Consider the following 14,243-nt stretch of genomic DNA (forward strand, 5'->3'; position numbering starts at 1 on the left):
AAAAACAACAACAACAAATGTATGTCCCAAATAATACTCCGATTTTCCTGCCCAAACCTGCAGTCCTCCCCAGTTTCTGGTCTTCCCCATCTTTTAGTTGCTCACACCAGAAATTTGGCATTTCTATTCTTCACCCACAGGTCTAATCCCATCATGCAATACCAGGGGTCATCTTTGCCTCCAACACAAACCTCAACTCTAGCACCTTCTCCCCATCTCTACTGTAACCAACCTCATTCCAGCCATTGCGATTTCTCTCCTGTACAAACCATGACAGCCTCCTAAGCTATTGTGCCCTCTGCCTGTTCGCCAAGCAGCAGCACACCAAACTCCACAAGCCTCCAACCGTGTCACCCTCTCACTTAGGCTTTATTGCTTCATGCCACTCTTAGTATAAAATCCAGGTCCATTCCAAGGCCTGCAGGGCACACAGTCTAGCCATTGCCTGCCTTCTCAGGAGCTCCCCACCTCATTTTCCACACTCCACTCACCCTGGCCTCCCTCCAATTACTTCAACCTGTGTCCAGCTGCAAGGCCTTTGCACACGCTTTCCCCTCTGCCTGAACTGCCGTTGGCCCAGCCCTGTACATTCATGACTGCTTTACAGGCTTCCCTGACCATGTGTTTCTAAGTAGCTGCTCTGGGTTCCCATTAAATATGTGGTTTCTGGAGCTGACCTGCCTGGATTTAAATCTCTGCTCTTTCACGTAACCACTGTGTGACCTTGGGCAAACCACTCAACCTGTTTATGCCTGTTTTATAACCAGTAAAATGGGGATAGCAGTATCTAATAAAAATGCACAGTATTATTAGTAATACATGTAAGTACTTAGCACATAGTAGGTCCTAAATAAATATTAGCCATTACCATTATTGCCATTACTATGCATATGTATTTCTCTACTTGCTTTATAATCTGTCTCTCCTGCTATAATATAAAAATTTCCTGATGGCAGAGACCACAACTGACAGGTTCACCATTATATCTCCTACCTATGTCTGGCACTTAGTTAGGTAATACTTATTGAACAAGTATCCATCTCTCACCTTACAGCAGAAGAAGATCTTTACAATCCAAGGCCGCTACCCAGTAATCCGATGTCTCTTGCGCCAGAGGGGCTGGGTAGAGAAGAAGTTAGTTCATCATGTGGGCACCACCCTGCTGCCGCCCCAGAAGGATCTGGATAGCTCAGTGATGGGTGATAGTGACACCACTGAGGATGGTGAGCAGTTCACTCCTTTTCCATAAGCTGTCCCTCCTGGGTCCCTTTGCTTTGGTTCCCACCGTCCCAGGGTTGAGGCCCTGTGGGCCTATTGGGCAGGGACAGGAGCCTCATCTGGCCTGGGCTCTGCATCCACAGAGGATGAAGATGAAAACGAAGAGTTCCGGCAACCACAGCTGTTCAGCTTTGATGATTTCCTGGAATTCGATGACCTAGATGGGACACATGCTCTGATGGTGAGGACTCTGGGAGCCAAGATGAAGCAGTGGCTGGCAGGGGCTGCTTAGTTAGAGGGAGGGTACTAGTGTACAGCTAGGTGACCTCAGACAAGTCCTTTTCTTTTTGTAGGCCTCAGTTTCCCCATTTATAGTAAGGACTGCTTCACTAAAGGCTGGATAGAGCCAAGTATGGGGTGGCTCACACCTGTAATCCCAACTACTCAGGAGGCTGAGGCAGGAGGATCACCTGAGTTCCAGAGTTTAAGACTGCACTGAGCTGTGATCACACCACTGCACTCCAGCCTGGGTGACAGAGTGAGAATCTGTCTCTAAAAGAATAAATAAATAAAGGCTGGGTAGGTCCACAGAGTGGTGAGGGACTCAGCAGGGCTCAGACAAGGTTGGCTGGGGATTCAGAACTCTCCTGGGTTGTATGAGATGCTGGCACAGCCTCCATGCATGGTAATTACCCCTTTCAAATAATAGCCCCGTGGGTGATCTCCTCCTTCTGCCCTTGACATGTGAAGCTTGGAGGGAAGGACTTAAAAAGTTCTGAAAAGCTGGGATGATGGTGTGGAGGACGTGCATGTTTAGCTGAGGGCACTTGGGTTTGCATTGTGGCACCACCACTACTAAGTAAGTTGAACCATATAAAATTGCCATTTCTTTATGTCAGGAAAAGTTGAATACTGGCAATTTCATATGGCTCAAACATGTGAACCCTTGGGCAAGTCACTTACTCTCCCTGTGCCTCAGTTTCCTCTTCTGTGAAATGGAGATGACAGTAGCCCCTATCTGTAGAGTTGTGAGGATTGAGTGAGTTGACATTAGAACAGGCCCAGCATCCTGCCTCACAGAGTTGTAGGAAGGATAAAGAGAGATGGCGTTCATGAAGAGAGCCTTTGTCACATGCTCCCATCAGCTTGGAGTTACTGTCTTGTCATTGGCCAAGTCACTGATGGCCACAGACCAAAGTGTGCGTTCAGTTGTGCATCTGTGTCGCTGCTAAGGGACACCCAGCCAAAAGGAGGGAGAAAGGCTGGCCTGCTCTTGCTCACCAAGCATGTGCCCTGAAGGAAGAGGTGTCTCCTTGCCTCACACAAAGAGGGCCTGCGGGCTGGAGGCCTTGGAGGCATCCTGTCTTTCTTATTCACTTATCCTGCTCAGCAGGATGGGGAGAAGAAGCTACCCCAGGCCACGCTGTCCACATCAATTTCTGTTTCTGTCTCCTTTCCCCAGTCCCGCCTGGTTCGGAATGAGACTCCCTACTTCATCTGGACAACTCGGCGGGATGTGCTAGACTGTCGTTTCCTCTCTAAGGATCAGATGATAAACCACTATGCCCGGGCTGGCTCCTTTACCACAAAGGTGGGCTTCCCAGAGGAGCAGGCAGGGAAGCTTCTCAGCCCCCAACCCTTGGGCTGGTAGCCTGCTACCTGCTCTTGTCAGTCAGAAGGGGTTCTTAGAAGAGTGGGAGGTATATAATTCAGTAGGATTTGGAGACTGACAGACCTGGCTTCAAATCCAACCCCTGCGTGGTATCGGGCATGTGCAGACATAATGACTAAAATGGGTTCCAGGATTCAAATGGGATCTGAAGCCAGAACAAACACCACCTCCAATGGCAGTGAGGAAGAGGGCCCTTACCTCCCAAACAGAGGATCTGGCTTCAGGAACTATGTCTTACTGGGTTACTTAGCAAGTGATTTCACCTCTCTGAGCCGCCGTTTCCACATATTTAAAAAGAAATACCAGTAAGGCCTGTATTCTGGTGTTGTGGCAAGGATGAAGGGCTTTCTAATTATGATCTGCTTATATTATTGGAGTGGGCTGGGAAGGATTCTTAGAGGAGTCAGCTCCTTAAGAATGTGAAAGGGGCTGGGTGCGGTGGCTCAAGCATGCAATCCCAGCACTTTAGAAGGCTGAGGCAAGAGGATTGCCTGAGTCTAGGGGTTCGAGACCAGCCTGGGCAACTTGGTGAGACCTCGTCTCTACAATAAATCAAAAAATTAACCGGCCATGGTGGCGTGCGCCTGTAGTCTTGGAAGACTGAAGCAGAAGGATCTCCTGAGCCCAGGAGGTCAAGGCTGTGGTGGCCATGAGTGCGCCACTGCACTCCAGCCTGGGCAGAGTGAGACTCCAACTCAAAAAAAAAAAAAAAAAGAATGTGAAAGGGTAAACAGGAGGGATGTGGAACATTCTCAGCAGAGGGGACTGCCTGGGCAAACATTTGGAGAGAGACATGAGCAAGTCAGACATGGCAGGTGGGGTTCTGAGAGTGTTCAAGCAGGGTCTTCCCGAGCTGTCTGATGTGTGCTGAGTGTGGGGCAGTCCCTTGGAGCGCTGCAGTTCCACCATGTGACCAACTCCATAGGTGGGTCTATGTCTCAGTCTCCGGAATTTGCCATGGTTTGATGAGGCTGATGCTGATTCCTTTTTCCCACGCTGCTACCGCCTGGGGGCTGAGGATGACAAAAAAGCCTTCATAGGTAAGGAGACCCCCCAGCCCCATGCCTGGACCCCTCAGGCTGAAGGACCAGAGCTAAAGCTCTGGCTCATCTTGGAGAGCAGCGGGCTTCTCCTCATGTTCTCACCTATCCCAGCAGATTTCCTTCTCTGTCCCTAATCCTTATCTTTCCCTAACATGCCCTCCCTTAATGAGCCTCCTAGCTGGTCAACCCTGATCTCCAGAAAAGCTTAGGTAGCTTAGCTTATAGTCAAGAGCATATTCTAAAAGTTTAAAATCCAGAATAGGTTCCAGACCCATGTCATGTTCCATTGGTTGGACCAGGATTCTAAACAGGCTGTGGGCTTTGGGTTTCTAAGGCAGAATAGGGCCCAACTCCACAGTATGTTCTCAATTGAGCTCAGAATTTGATTCCAGATTAGATACTAGGTTTAAATTATATTGCAAATCTGAAATAGGTTTCGGGCCAAGGTCTGGATCTCAGGCTATAATACATGTCAAAGTGGATCAGGAACAGAAGAGAGAGATCAGACAACAGGTCCAAGCCAGATTCTGAAGGCAGAATATGAGCCCAGTCAGGTCAGGTTTTGCTCCTGGTTCTATAGCTGAAATAGGAGCAAGTTCTAACCCAGATTCTAGAGTCAGAAAAGGGAGAGTCAGGTTCTGGATCCAGCTTGGGGCAAGTCATGATCAGGTTCCGGAACCAGAACAGGCCTTGAGCCTAGGGGCTGAGCAGGGTATCCCTGCCCCGGGAGCAGAGGACTTCTGGCTGACAGCTGCCCGCAACGTTCTCAAGCTGGTGGTGAAGTCTGAATGGAAGTCATTCCCTATCCAGGCAGAAGACAAGGAGGACTCAGGTGAGGACTTTGGTTACTTCCAGTCCCCCACCCATTTATCTTCCCGCCGTTCCACCTGTCTCTTCGTCTACTTGTTCATCAACCTATCTATGTGGTATCTGCGTCCGTCTACCTGTTCACCACCCATCTCATCAGCCTGTTCGTTCAGCCACCCACCCATCTGTCCATCCATCCATTTCCCACTCATCTGTTCACCCATCTACCTACTTATCTGCCCATTCACCCACCCACTCTTCCTTTTATTCATCCATCCCCCCAACTATCTACCCATTGTTGATCTTCTCATTCTGACATCTGCTCTACACTCCCTTTCCATCTATCCACTCCCAACCTTCCTACCTATCCTCCCACACAGATCCATCTACCCACCTGAGTTTTCCATCCTCCTGTTGACTACCTACCTTCCAGTCCATCCACTCATTCATTTTTCTGTCCAAAATCACCTACACACCTGTCTTCCTATTCATTTGTTAATCGATCCACTGACTCATTCAGCCCTCCCATGGACTTGGCATGTGGCCGAACACCCTAGAGAGGACAGACTAAGAAGACACAGTCCATCCCTGCCCATATGGCGCTCAGGTCTCTGAGGAGGAGGAAGCAGTGAAACTAGGCAGTTTACAGGTGGCCTGAGGACCCCTGGAGACAGGGGAGACACAGGAACCTTCACTATCACTGCATGCTGGCCCAACATATTGCTGGCCCTTTCCCTCTCTGGGTTTAACTCCTACCTCCAAGCTCCTGGTCCTGTAATCCAGGGACCCATCAGTGAGGAATTCCAGGAAGTACGGGGCAGCTATACAGGAAGGAGGAAAATCCCTGCCTCTTCCAGAGGGAGACCTCCCCATTGCTGTTGCTTGAGTGTGCCATATGCAAGGAAGACTCTGTTGTTTGCCAGGGTCAGAGGCACAAGGGCCTTGGATGTGACCAAGAGACCTGTGCTTAAGCTCCCATGGTGTAGGTCAGGGTGCAGGGGTTTGAGGGCCTCGGTTGTCCATCGGGATCTTCAGGGCATTGCAGATGTTCAGGAGAGAGTAAGTGTTGTGTCTTCTGAGTCAGTTTCTGATATATCACTCTGAGGTGTGTGTCAGGGTCTTGCATGAAAGCATTGCACATGTGTGTTAGCACTTCAAGGGGCTAAGGAGGTTAGATGTATGTCAGGGTTCTTGGAAGTGGTCTGGATTTCTGGTGTGTGGACTTAAGAAGCTGTGTCAGATTGAGGGAAGGGGGATTTGTATATAACTGGATTTACCTAGGCCAAGGATCCCAGGGGTATTTTAGGCAGGGTCTCAAATGTGTTAGAGGTCCCAAAGGCAGAAAGGTGACAGATGTGTGCTGGGCTTTTGGTGCTGTCAAGGCTTTGGGGATATTTAGATAGAACCACAAGGGAATGACAGTCCTGGGGCAGTGGGAGCCAAGGGCAAATGCTAGAGTTGCAGGTGAATTTAGAGCAAAGCCTCAACTAAGTGGCAAATCCAAGGGCAGTAGGGGTTCTGTCTAGGTTTGTGCTGGGCCTCGGGTGTCTTTAGGGTGAGGCCTTAGATAAGTGACAGGCCTCAAGACAGTGGGGGCTATGATTTGGGTCAGGTGATTTGCTTTGATGTGGGATGACACACTCCTCCCTCTCTCTGCAGGAGACAAGGAGCCCAAGAAACAGGAAAAAAAGCCAGTGTTGGTGTCACCAGAGTTCGTAGATGAAGCTCTATGTGCATGCGAGGAGCACCTTAGCATCCTGGCCCACATGGACATTGACAAGGACCTGGAGGCCCCACTGTACCTCAGCCCTAAGGGCTGGTCCCTCTTCCTCCAGCACTACTACCAAGTGGTCCAGTGAGTACCCCTGCAACCATGGAGGGTGCTTAGGGACAAACCTCTGTCTAGCACAGCCCCACATCTTCCCCAAGCCTCCCCCTTTTGTTCACCCTAGTACTTTCTCCTGATCAGGAATCCTCAAGGACTCCCACTGCCTCCAAGATAGGGTCAAACCACTCTTCCCAGCTCTTGATATAGCATAGACACTAAGAGCATAGCCGTGCTGTCAAATAGACCTCAATTCAAGGCCTGGCTTTGCAACTCTCAAGATCTTTCACCTTAGGAACATTATGAATCTTTTTGAGATTTACTTTTCAAATATGCAAAATAGATTTTAAAATAACGTCTGCCTTGTCAGGCACGGTGCCTCAAGCCTGTAATCCTAGCGCTTTGGGAGGCCAAGGTGAGAGGATTGCCTGAACCCAGGGGTTCGAGATCAGCCTGGGCAACTTGGTGAGATCTTATCTCTACAATAAATCAAAGAATGAGCCAGGCATGGTACCATGCGCCTGTAGTTCCAGCTACTTGGAAGGCTGAGGCGGAAGGATCGCCTGAGCCCAGCAGGTTGTGGCTGTGGTGCCCGTGAGCATGCTACTGCACTCCAGCCTGGGCAACAGAGTGAAACTCCAACTCAAAAAAATAAAAAAATAAGCCAGGCTCGGTGGCTCAGCCTGTAATCCCACACCTTTGGGAGGCTGAGGTGAGTGGATCGCCTGAGCCCGCGGGTTCAAGACCCACCTAGGCAACTTGGCGAGACCTCATCTCTACAATAAATGAAAAAATTAGCCGGGCGTGGTAGCGCATGCCTGTAATTCCAGCTACTTGGAAGGCTGAGGCAGAAGGATCGCCGGAACCCAGCAGGTCGAGGCTGCGGTGGCTGAAAGTGGCCACTGCACTCCAGTCTGGGTGACGGAGTGAAACTCCAACTCCAAATAAATAAATAAATAAATAATAAAATAAAAGATAAAATAATGTCTGCCTCAAAGAAGGGATTAGACAGGATAATTTGTATTATGTGCTCAGCACAGGTTCAAAGCATCCACTCACAAATTAGGAATCTAAGTCATATAGCTTTTATTCTGGAGACCATTTCCCAAAGCGTGTTGCACAGGATGCTAATTCTACAGGAAGTAAACAGATCTTATAAAAAAGGAGCTTTAGCTGGGCTCGGTGGCTCAGCCTATAATCCTGCGCCTTTGGAAGGCTGAGGTGAGTGGATTGCCTGAGCCCGCGGGTTCGAGACCCGTCTGGGCAGCGAGACCTCATCTCTACAATAAATCAAAAAATCAGCCGGGCGTGGTAGTGCATGCCTGTAATTCTGGCTACTTGGAAGGCTGAGGCAGAAGGATCGCAAGAGCCCAGCGGGTCGAGGCTGCGGTGGCCGGGAGCGGCCACTGCACTCCAGTCTGGGTGACAGAGTGAGACTCCAACTCAAAAAACAAAAAAAAATATAAAAAATAAAAAAATAAGCCGGGCTCGGTGGCTCAGCCTGTAATCCCACGCCTTTGGGAGGCTGAGGTGAGTGGATTGCCTGACCCCGTGGGTTCGAGACCCGCCTGGGCAGCGAGACCTCATCTCTACAATAAATCAAAAAATCGGCCGGGCGTGGTAGCGCGTGCCTGTAGTTCCAGCTACTTGGAAGGCTGAGGTGGAAGGATCGCCTGAGCCCAGCAGGTCGAGGCTGCGGTGGCCGGGAGCGGCCACTGCACTCCAGTCTGGGCGACAGAGTAAGACTCCAACTCAAAAAAAAAAAAAAAATTAATTAAAAAGGATGGTTGTGGTTGGTCAAATTTGGAAAACATTGAGTTAAACAAAATTAGCTAAACAGGCTTCCCTGATGTAGAACTTTCCAGCACCTATTGGTGGTATCAACCTCCAAGGGAAATAGGATGTGAGCATATCCTGTGCTTATGTGACCCCGGTTCCCTCCCTCCCACCAAGCCTCCTGGAGGTCGTGTTTTCAGAACACATTTTGGGAAAACATTCTTGTCAGAGAGGGGGAAGAGAGGATCAGAATGAGACTGATACTGTGTTAGGGAGGATTCCATTTAGCAGAAGCATGCAGGAGGGTCTAGAGACAGAAGGGCCCTGAAGGCAGAACACTCAGCAAACATTAGTTAAGCACCTCCTATGTGCCATCATTGTGCCAGCCTCCTGAAATAAAGCATAGCTGATGCTCTCAAGGGGGATACAGTTCAAGGTGGGAGGCTTGCAACAAACCAGGTGGGAGTGCTAAAGGTCTCAGCTGGGGTGTTAGTGAAAAAAAAGGGAATAGATAGATTTATTGCCCAATAGGGGAAACTGAAGAACTAATGAATGAACTTTGTTTTTTTGGAGTCAGAGTCTCACTATGTCACCTAGGCTGGAGTGCAGTGGCATGCTCACAGCCATCATAACCTCGACTTGCTGGGCTCAGGCAATCCTGCCTCAGCCTTCCAAGTAGCTGGAACTATAGGTGCGTGCCACCATGCCCAGCTAATTTTTTGATTTACTATAGAGACAGGGCCTCACCAAGTTGTCCAGGCTGGTCTTGAGCCCCTGGACTCGGCCAATTTTCTTGCCTCAGCCTCCCAAAGTGCTGGGATTACAGGCAAGAGCCACTGCACCTGTGAATTAACTTGGAATGAATGACATGGGCAACAAACCCACATCATAAGCAAATAATTCATCTGTACCTTTTTTTTTTGAGTTGGAATCTCACTGTGTTGCTCATACTGGAGTGCAGTGGAATGCTCACGGCCACCACAGCCTTGAACTACTGAACTGAGGTAATCCTTCCACCTCAGCCTTCCAAGTAGCTGGAACTATAGGCACGCGCCACTATGCCCGGCTAATTTTTTTATTTATTGTAGCGACAAGGTTTCGCTATGTTGCCTAGGCTGGTCTTGAACCCGTGGGCTCAGGCAGTCCTCTCACCTCAGCCTCCCCAAAGTGCTGGGATTATAGATGTGAGCTACCACGCCCGGCTGTACCTTTTCTAAATGTTAGAAAATGGCAACTACACCAGGCTCAGTGGCTCATATCTATAGTCCCAGCACTTTGGAAGGGTGGGATCACTTGAGGCCAGGAGTTCAAGACCAGCCTGGGCAACAAATCAAGACCCTGACTCTACAAGAAATAGAAAAATTAGCTGGGCATGGCGGCAAGTGCCTGTAGTTCCAGCTACTTAGGAGGCAGAGGCAGGAGGATCGCTTGAGCCCAGGAGTTTGAGGCTGCAGTAAGCTGAGATCATGCCACTGTACTCCAGCTTGGGCACTACCATAAAGTGTAGAGCTCCCTTCTTAAATTAAAAATTATCAAGGGTGGTTTAGAACATGAAGTTTCAAGCACATGAGACCTTTTTATTTCTGGTGTGAGGACAAGTTCTAGAGGGCTGCAGGAACCTCTCCAAAATTGAAATTATGTAAAATCGTAACAGACATACACAATGTTGAGTGGTTCAGTACAGATAACTAATATTTATTCATTCCTTCAACATTTCCTGCTATAGTTCTCAGCTTTTTTTTTTTTTTTTTTGAGTTGGAATCTTACTCTGTCACCCAGGCTAGAGGACAGTGGCACGCTCCTGGCCACTGCAGCCTTGACCTGCTAGGCTCAGGCGATCCTTCTGCTTCAGCCTTCCAAGTAGCTGGAACTACAGGCATGCGCCACCACGCCTGGCTAATTTTTTGATTTATTGTAGAGATGAGGTCTCACCAAGTTGCCCAGGCTGGTCTCGAACCCTTGGGCTCAGGCAATCCTCTCATCTTGGCCTCCCAAAGTGCTGGGATTATAGGCGTGAGCTCAACTTGTTTTTTAACAAGCCCATACCTCACTAGCCAGGATTTGGGGGGTGGGGGTGCAGTCTCTGTCGCCCAGACTGGAGTACAGTGGCACACTCAAGGCCTGCTGGGCTCCACTTGCCTTGGCGTCTCCCAAAGTGCTGGGATTACAGGCTGAGCCACCACGCCGGGCCTGCCAGGCTCTCATCAAGGTTGACTTTCCACAAACATACTCTAGAGGTTTTTTTCCTTTTTGCTAAATAGAAAATCATGGTGAATATACTTTTTGCAATTACATGTGTTCCTGCCACCCCCATGTGACACTTTCCTGGGCCACATCACAGATTTACTGAGCATATACTTTGTGCTACAGACCACAGAAAAGTTGTCAGGTCTTAGGTGTAAATATTCTTGGGAGACTGCCGAGCCCCCTCCTTCAGGCTCTCTCTGTTCCTGGTACTGCCCCAGTGGCTGCTGCTGCCTTATTATGAGAGATAAGTTCTCCACAGCTGGAGACATTTGAGAGACTAAGATGTTAAAGAGAGGTTAGCATCTAGTGGAGACTGCCTTCCTGTTCAGTCAGAAGAAAAGAAATGGGAGAGTTTGGATGAGGCAGCCAGCCGGGGTATTTTGTGACTTGATTTCGTGCAGGAAATTTTCTGTCCTGTAGAAAACAGAGTCCGTCTTTGTCCACGAACCCCTGTCTGTTATAGCCCAGTTGCTGAGGCAAGCTCCTGCCAAAGTACTTACTTAGCCAACCATTCATTCACTAAATGTACCGAGGGAGCGCCTGATAAATGCTACATATGGAGCTTGGGGCTGGGAATGCAGCAGAGAACAACTACAAAGGTGTTCCTGCTCCTAGGGAGCTTTCATTCTACTGAGGGAGACAGATGGGAACCAAGGAAGCATGTGAGGGTGGAGGAAGTGACAGGAAGAGGACAAAGCAAGGAGAAGTGTTACAGCTGTGCTTGAAAAGAGCTAGACTAGGCAGGGACCCACCTAGTGCCTGTGTCAGGCACAGATGAGGAGGGGAATGAGCCCCCAAGAAGCACCTGTGAGTGGGAGTCAGGTAGGACAGAACTTGAATCCTGAGCCACCCAACTCAGTGTGTGGCCTTGAGTGAGCGAGTCCCTTCGTTCTCCAAGCTTCAGTTTGCATTTCTCTAAAACGGGACCAGTAATACTTCCATGGCAGGGCCATTAAGAGGAGTAGTGACCATATGTGAAAAGTCCTTGGCACAGTGCCTGGCACATAGTGGTGCCCCGTCATCAGGAGCTAGGGTGATTAAATTCTGCCACAGACAGTTTTAATGTAATAGGGAGGGAGGTGCAGAGGTGGAGTGTAGGAGGGCAGGTGCAGTAAATGGAATTTTCTCAACCTCTTCCATTCTTGTAGTCTGGGAAGGTCAGGATTTGGGGGGTGGCTTGAGGGTGGGTACAGAGGTTTGGGAAAGACCTAGAGATCTGGGTCTCTAGGGAGAGGGTGTGATGTAGGCTAGTTGGACCACTGCCAGGAGGCCTATGTCTCCCCTGCCATGTCCACCCACCTGCCCCCAGGCCCAGCCCTGCCCAAGTCCCATCATCTCCCTACAGCGAGGGGGCAGAGCTCAGTTACCTGGACACTCAGGTCCAGCGCTGTGAGGACATTCTGCAGCAACTGCGTGCCGTGATACCACAGATCGACATGGAAGGGGATCGCAACATCTGGATCGTGAAACCAGGAGCCAAGTCTCGTGGACGAGGTGGGAGCCAGCCCCTGCTTCCTATACCAGAACCCCACAGTCTGAGTCCCTCACTAGAGGCCCCAGAGGTTAATAGTGCAGGCTTTATTGAAGCCAAACTGCCTGGGTTTCAGTTCACCTCTGCTACTAATATTCTCTGTGACCTTGAGCAAGCTATATCACCTTTGAACCTCAGTTCCCACATCTGTAAAATAGGGATGATAGTAGCCACCTCCGAAGTGAGGATGAATTGAAGCCTTCCATCTAAATCTCAGCATGGGACTTGGCCCAGAGTGATCACCCTATAAATGTTGTCAGCTATAATGCCGGTTCCTCCTCTCTTGCCTTCAGAGTTTGGGTTGATACTTTAGGTAGGATGAGGACACTCAGGTACAGTTAGTTGCTTGTCCTCCAAGGGCTTTCAGATTTGACCATTGCATCCTTGTGAGGTATAGCATAATGGTTAAGGGCATAGATGCTGGAAGCCAGAACACCTAGGTTCAAACCAAAGCTCTGCCTCCTCCTGTCTGTAGGAACGGGGGCATGTTAGTTAGCCTCTTCTATGCCTCATCTTCATTGATAAAATGGAGCCAATCTCTACCCAAGCGGATTAAATGAGTATATGTTAAGTAATTAGATCCTGTGCCTTTACATAGTAAATAGGTACTATATATAGGTGCTATTATTAGCTATTATTCTGGCTGCTTAGTCAGTGTGAATGGAATTTGAATAGGAGAGCCAGCAAACTGGGGTTGTGCATTAGTCCAGCCTTTTTAAGACTGTGTAAGGACTCCTGAGATGTAGAAAGCAGACTTTTGGCACCCTCCGCATACTGCTCTGGGGCCAGTTCATGTCCAAGTGACACCTTTGCAGCTCCAGACACTGTGGGATACTTCTTTTGAGGATATCATGTCAAAACCAGCTTTGAATTTTTTTCTTTCTCTACCTTAGAAATAGTTTTGTTGACTGGGCTTGGTGGCTTAGCCTGTAATCCCAGCACTTTGGGAGGCTAAGGCGAGTGGATTGCCTGAGCCCATGGGTTCGATACCAGCCTGGGCAACTTGGTGAGACCTCGTTTCTACACTAAATCAAAAATTAGCCGGGCGTAGTAATACGCGCCTACAGTTCCAGCTACTTGGAAGGCTGAGGTGGAAGGATCGCTGGAGCCCAGGAGGTTGAGGCTGCGTGAATGAGCCTCCAATTCAAAAAAAAAAGAAAAAGAAATAGTTTTGTTGTTTTTTTCCCAATTATGAAAGTATTTGTTTATTGTTAAAAAAGCAAACAATACAGAAAAGTAAAAAGCAAACAAAAGCCACTGCTGATTTCACTAAGAAATAACTGTTGTTAACCTTTTGACATGTTTCTATACTTGCTTCTTTTTTTTTTTGAGTTGGAGTCTCATCCTTCGCCCAGGCTGGAGTGCAGTGGTATCCTCGTGGCCACCCCAGCGTAGACCTGCTGGGCTCTGGCAATCCTTCCGCCTCAGCTTTCCGAGTAGCCAGAACTACAGGTGTGCACTACCACGCCCAGCTAGTTTTTATTTTATTGTAGAGACGAGGTCTCGCCGAGTTACCCGGGCTGGTCTCAATTCTGTGGGCTCAGGCAGTCCACTCGCCTCGGCCTCCCAAAGTGCTGGGATTACAGGCTGAGCCACTGAGCCCAGCCTATACTTTCTTCTATGCATTTAGGGAGGGTGTGTGTGTGTGTGTGTGTGTGTGTGTGTGTGTGTGTTTTATTTTAAGTAAGAATATACTATTCCTTAGCCTCTTTTTTTTCACTTATTATGTCTTTCCCTGTCAGTGTAACTCATTTCTGTTTTTTGGTTTTGCTTTGTTTGTTTTTTAAGTCAGAGTCTCACTCTGTCACCCAGGCTGGAGTGCAATGGCCCAATCACAGCCTCCTAAGTAGCTGAGACTACAAGCACATGCCACCATGCCCAGCTAATGTTTTGTAGAGATGAAGTCTCGCTATGTTACTCAGGCTGATCTCAAATTGCCTGCTGGGCTCAGGCAATCCTTTCGCCTCAGCCTTCCATGTTGCTGGAACCACAGGCCCATCACACCCGGCTAATTTTTCTTGATTTATTGTAGAGATGAGGTCTCCCCAAGTTGCCCAAGCTGGTCTAGAACCCATGGGTTCAGGCAATCCTCTCACCTCGACCTCCCAAAGTGCTGAGATTGTA

At 49.0% G+C, this 14,243-nt stretch overlaps 1 protein-coding gene across 1 annotated transcript in view; it reads left to right on the forward strand.

Annotated features, from left to right (window-relative positions):
- TTLL3 (tubulin tyrosine ligase like 3) overlaps positions 1-14,243 on the forward strand; it is a 29,639-nt gene that overhangs the window by 3,707 nt on the left and 11,689 nt on the right. The window contains exons 3-9 of the mRNA XM_021717577.1: positions 1,055-1,223; positions 1,362-1,459; positions 2,681-2,809; positions 3,816-3,930; positions 4,667-4,765; positions 6,400-6,595; positions 11,934-12,082. Of these exons, the coding sequence (XP_021573252.1) occupies positions 1,055-1,223; positions 1,362-1,459; positions 2,681-2,809; positions 3,816-3,930; positions 4,667-4,765; positions 6,400-6,595; positions 11,934-12,082 (955 nt within the window). The remainder of the gene's footprint in view (positions 1-1,054; positions 1,224-1,361; positions 1,460-2,680; positions 2,810-3,815; positions 3,931-4,666; positions 4,766-6,399; positions 6,596-11,933; positions 12,083-14,243) is intronic.

This window comes from Carlito syrichta, unplaced genomic scaffold, assembly GCF_000164805.1.
Source record: "Carlito syrichta isolate Samal-C Ts95f unplaced genomic scaffold, Tarsius_syrichta-2.0.1 Scaffold309865, whole genome shotgun sequence".
NCBI lineage: Eukaryota > Metazoa > Chordata > Mammalia > Primates > Tarsiidae > Carlito > Carlito syrichta.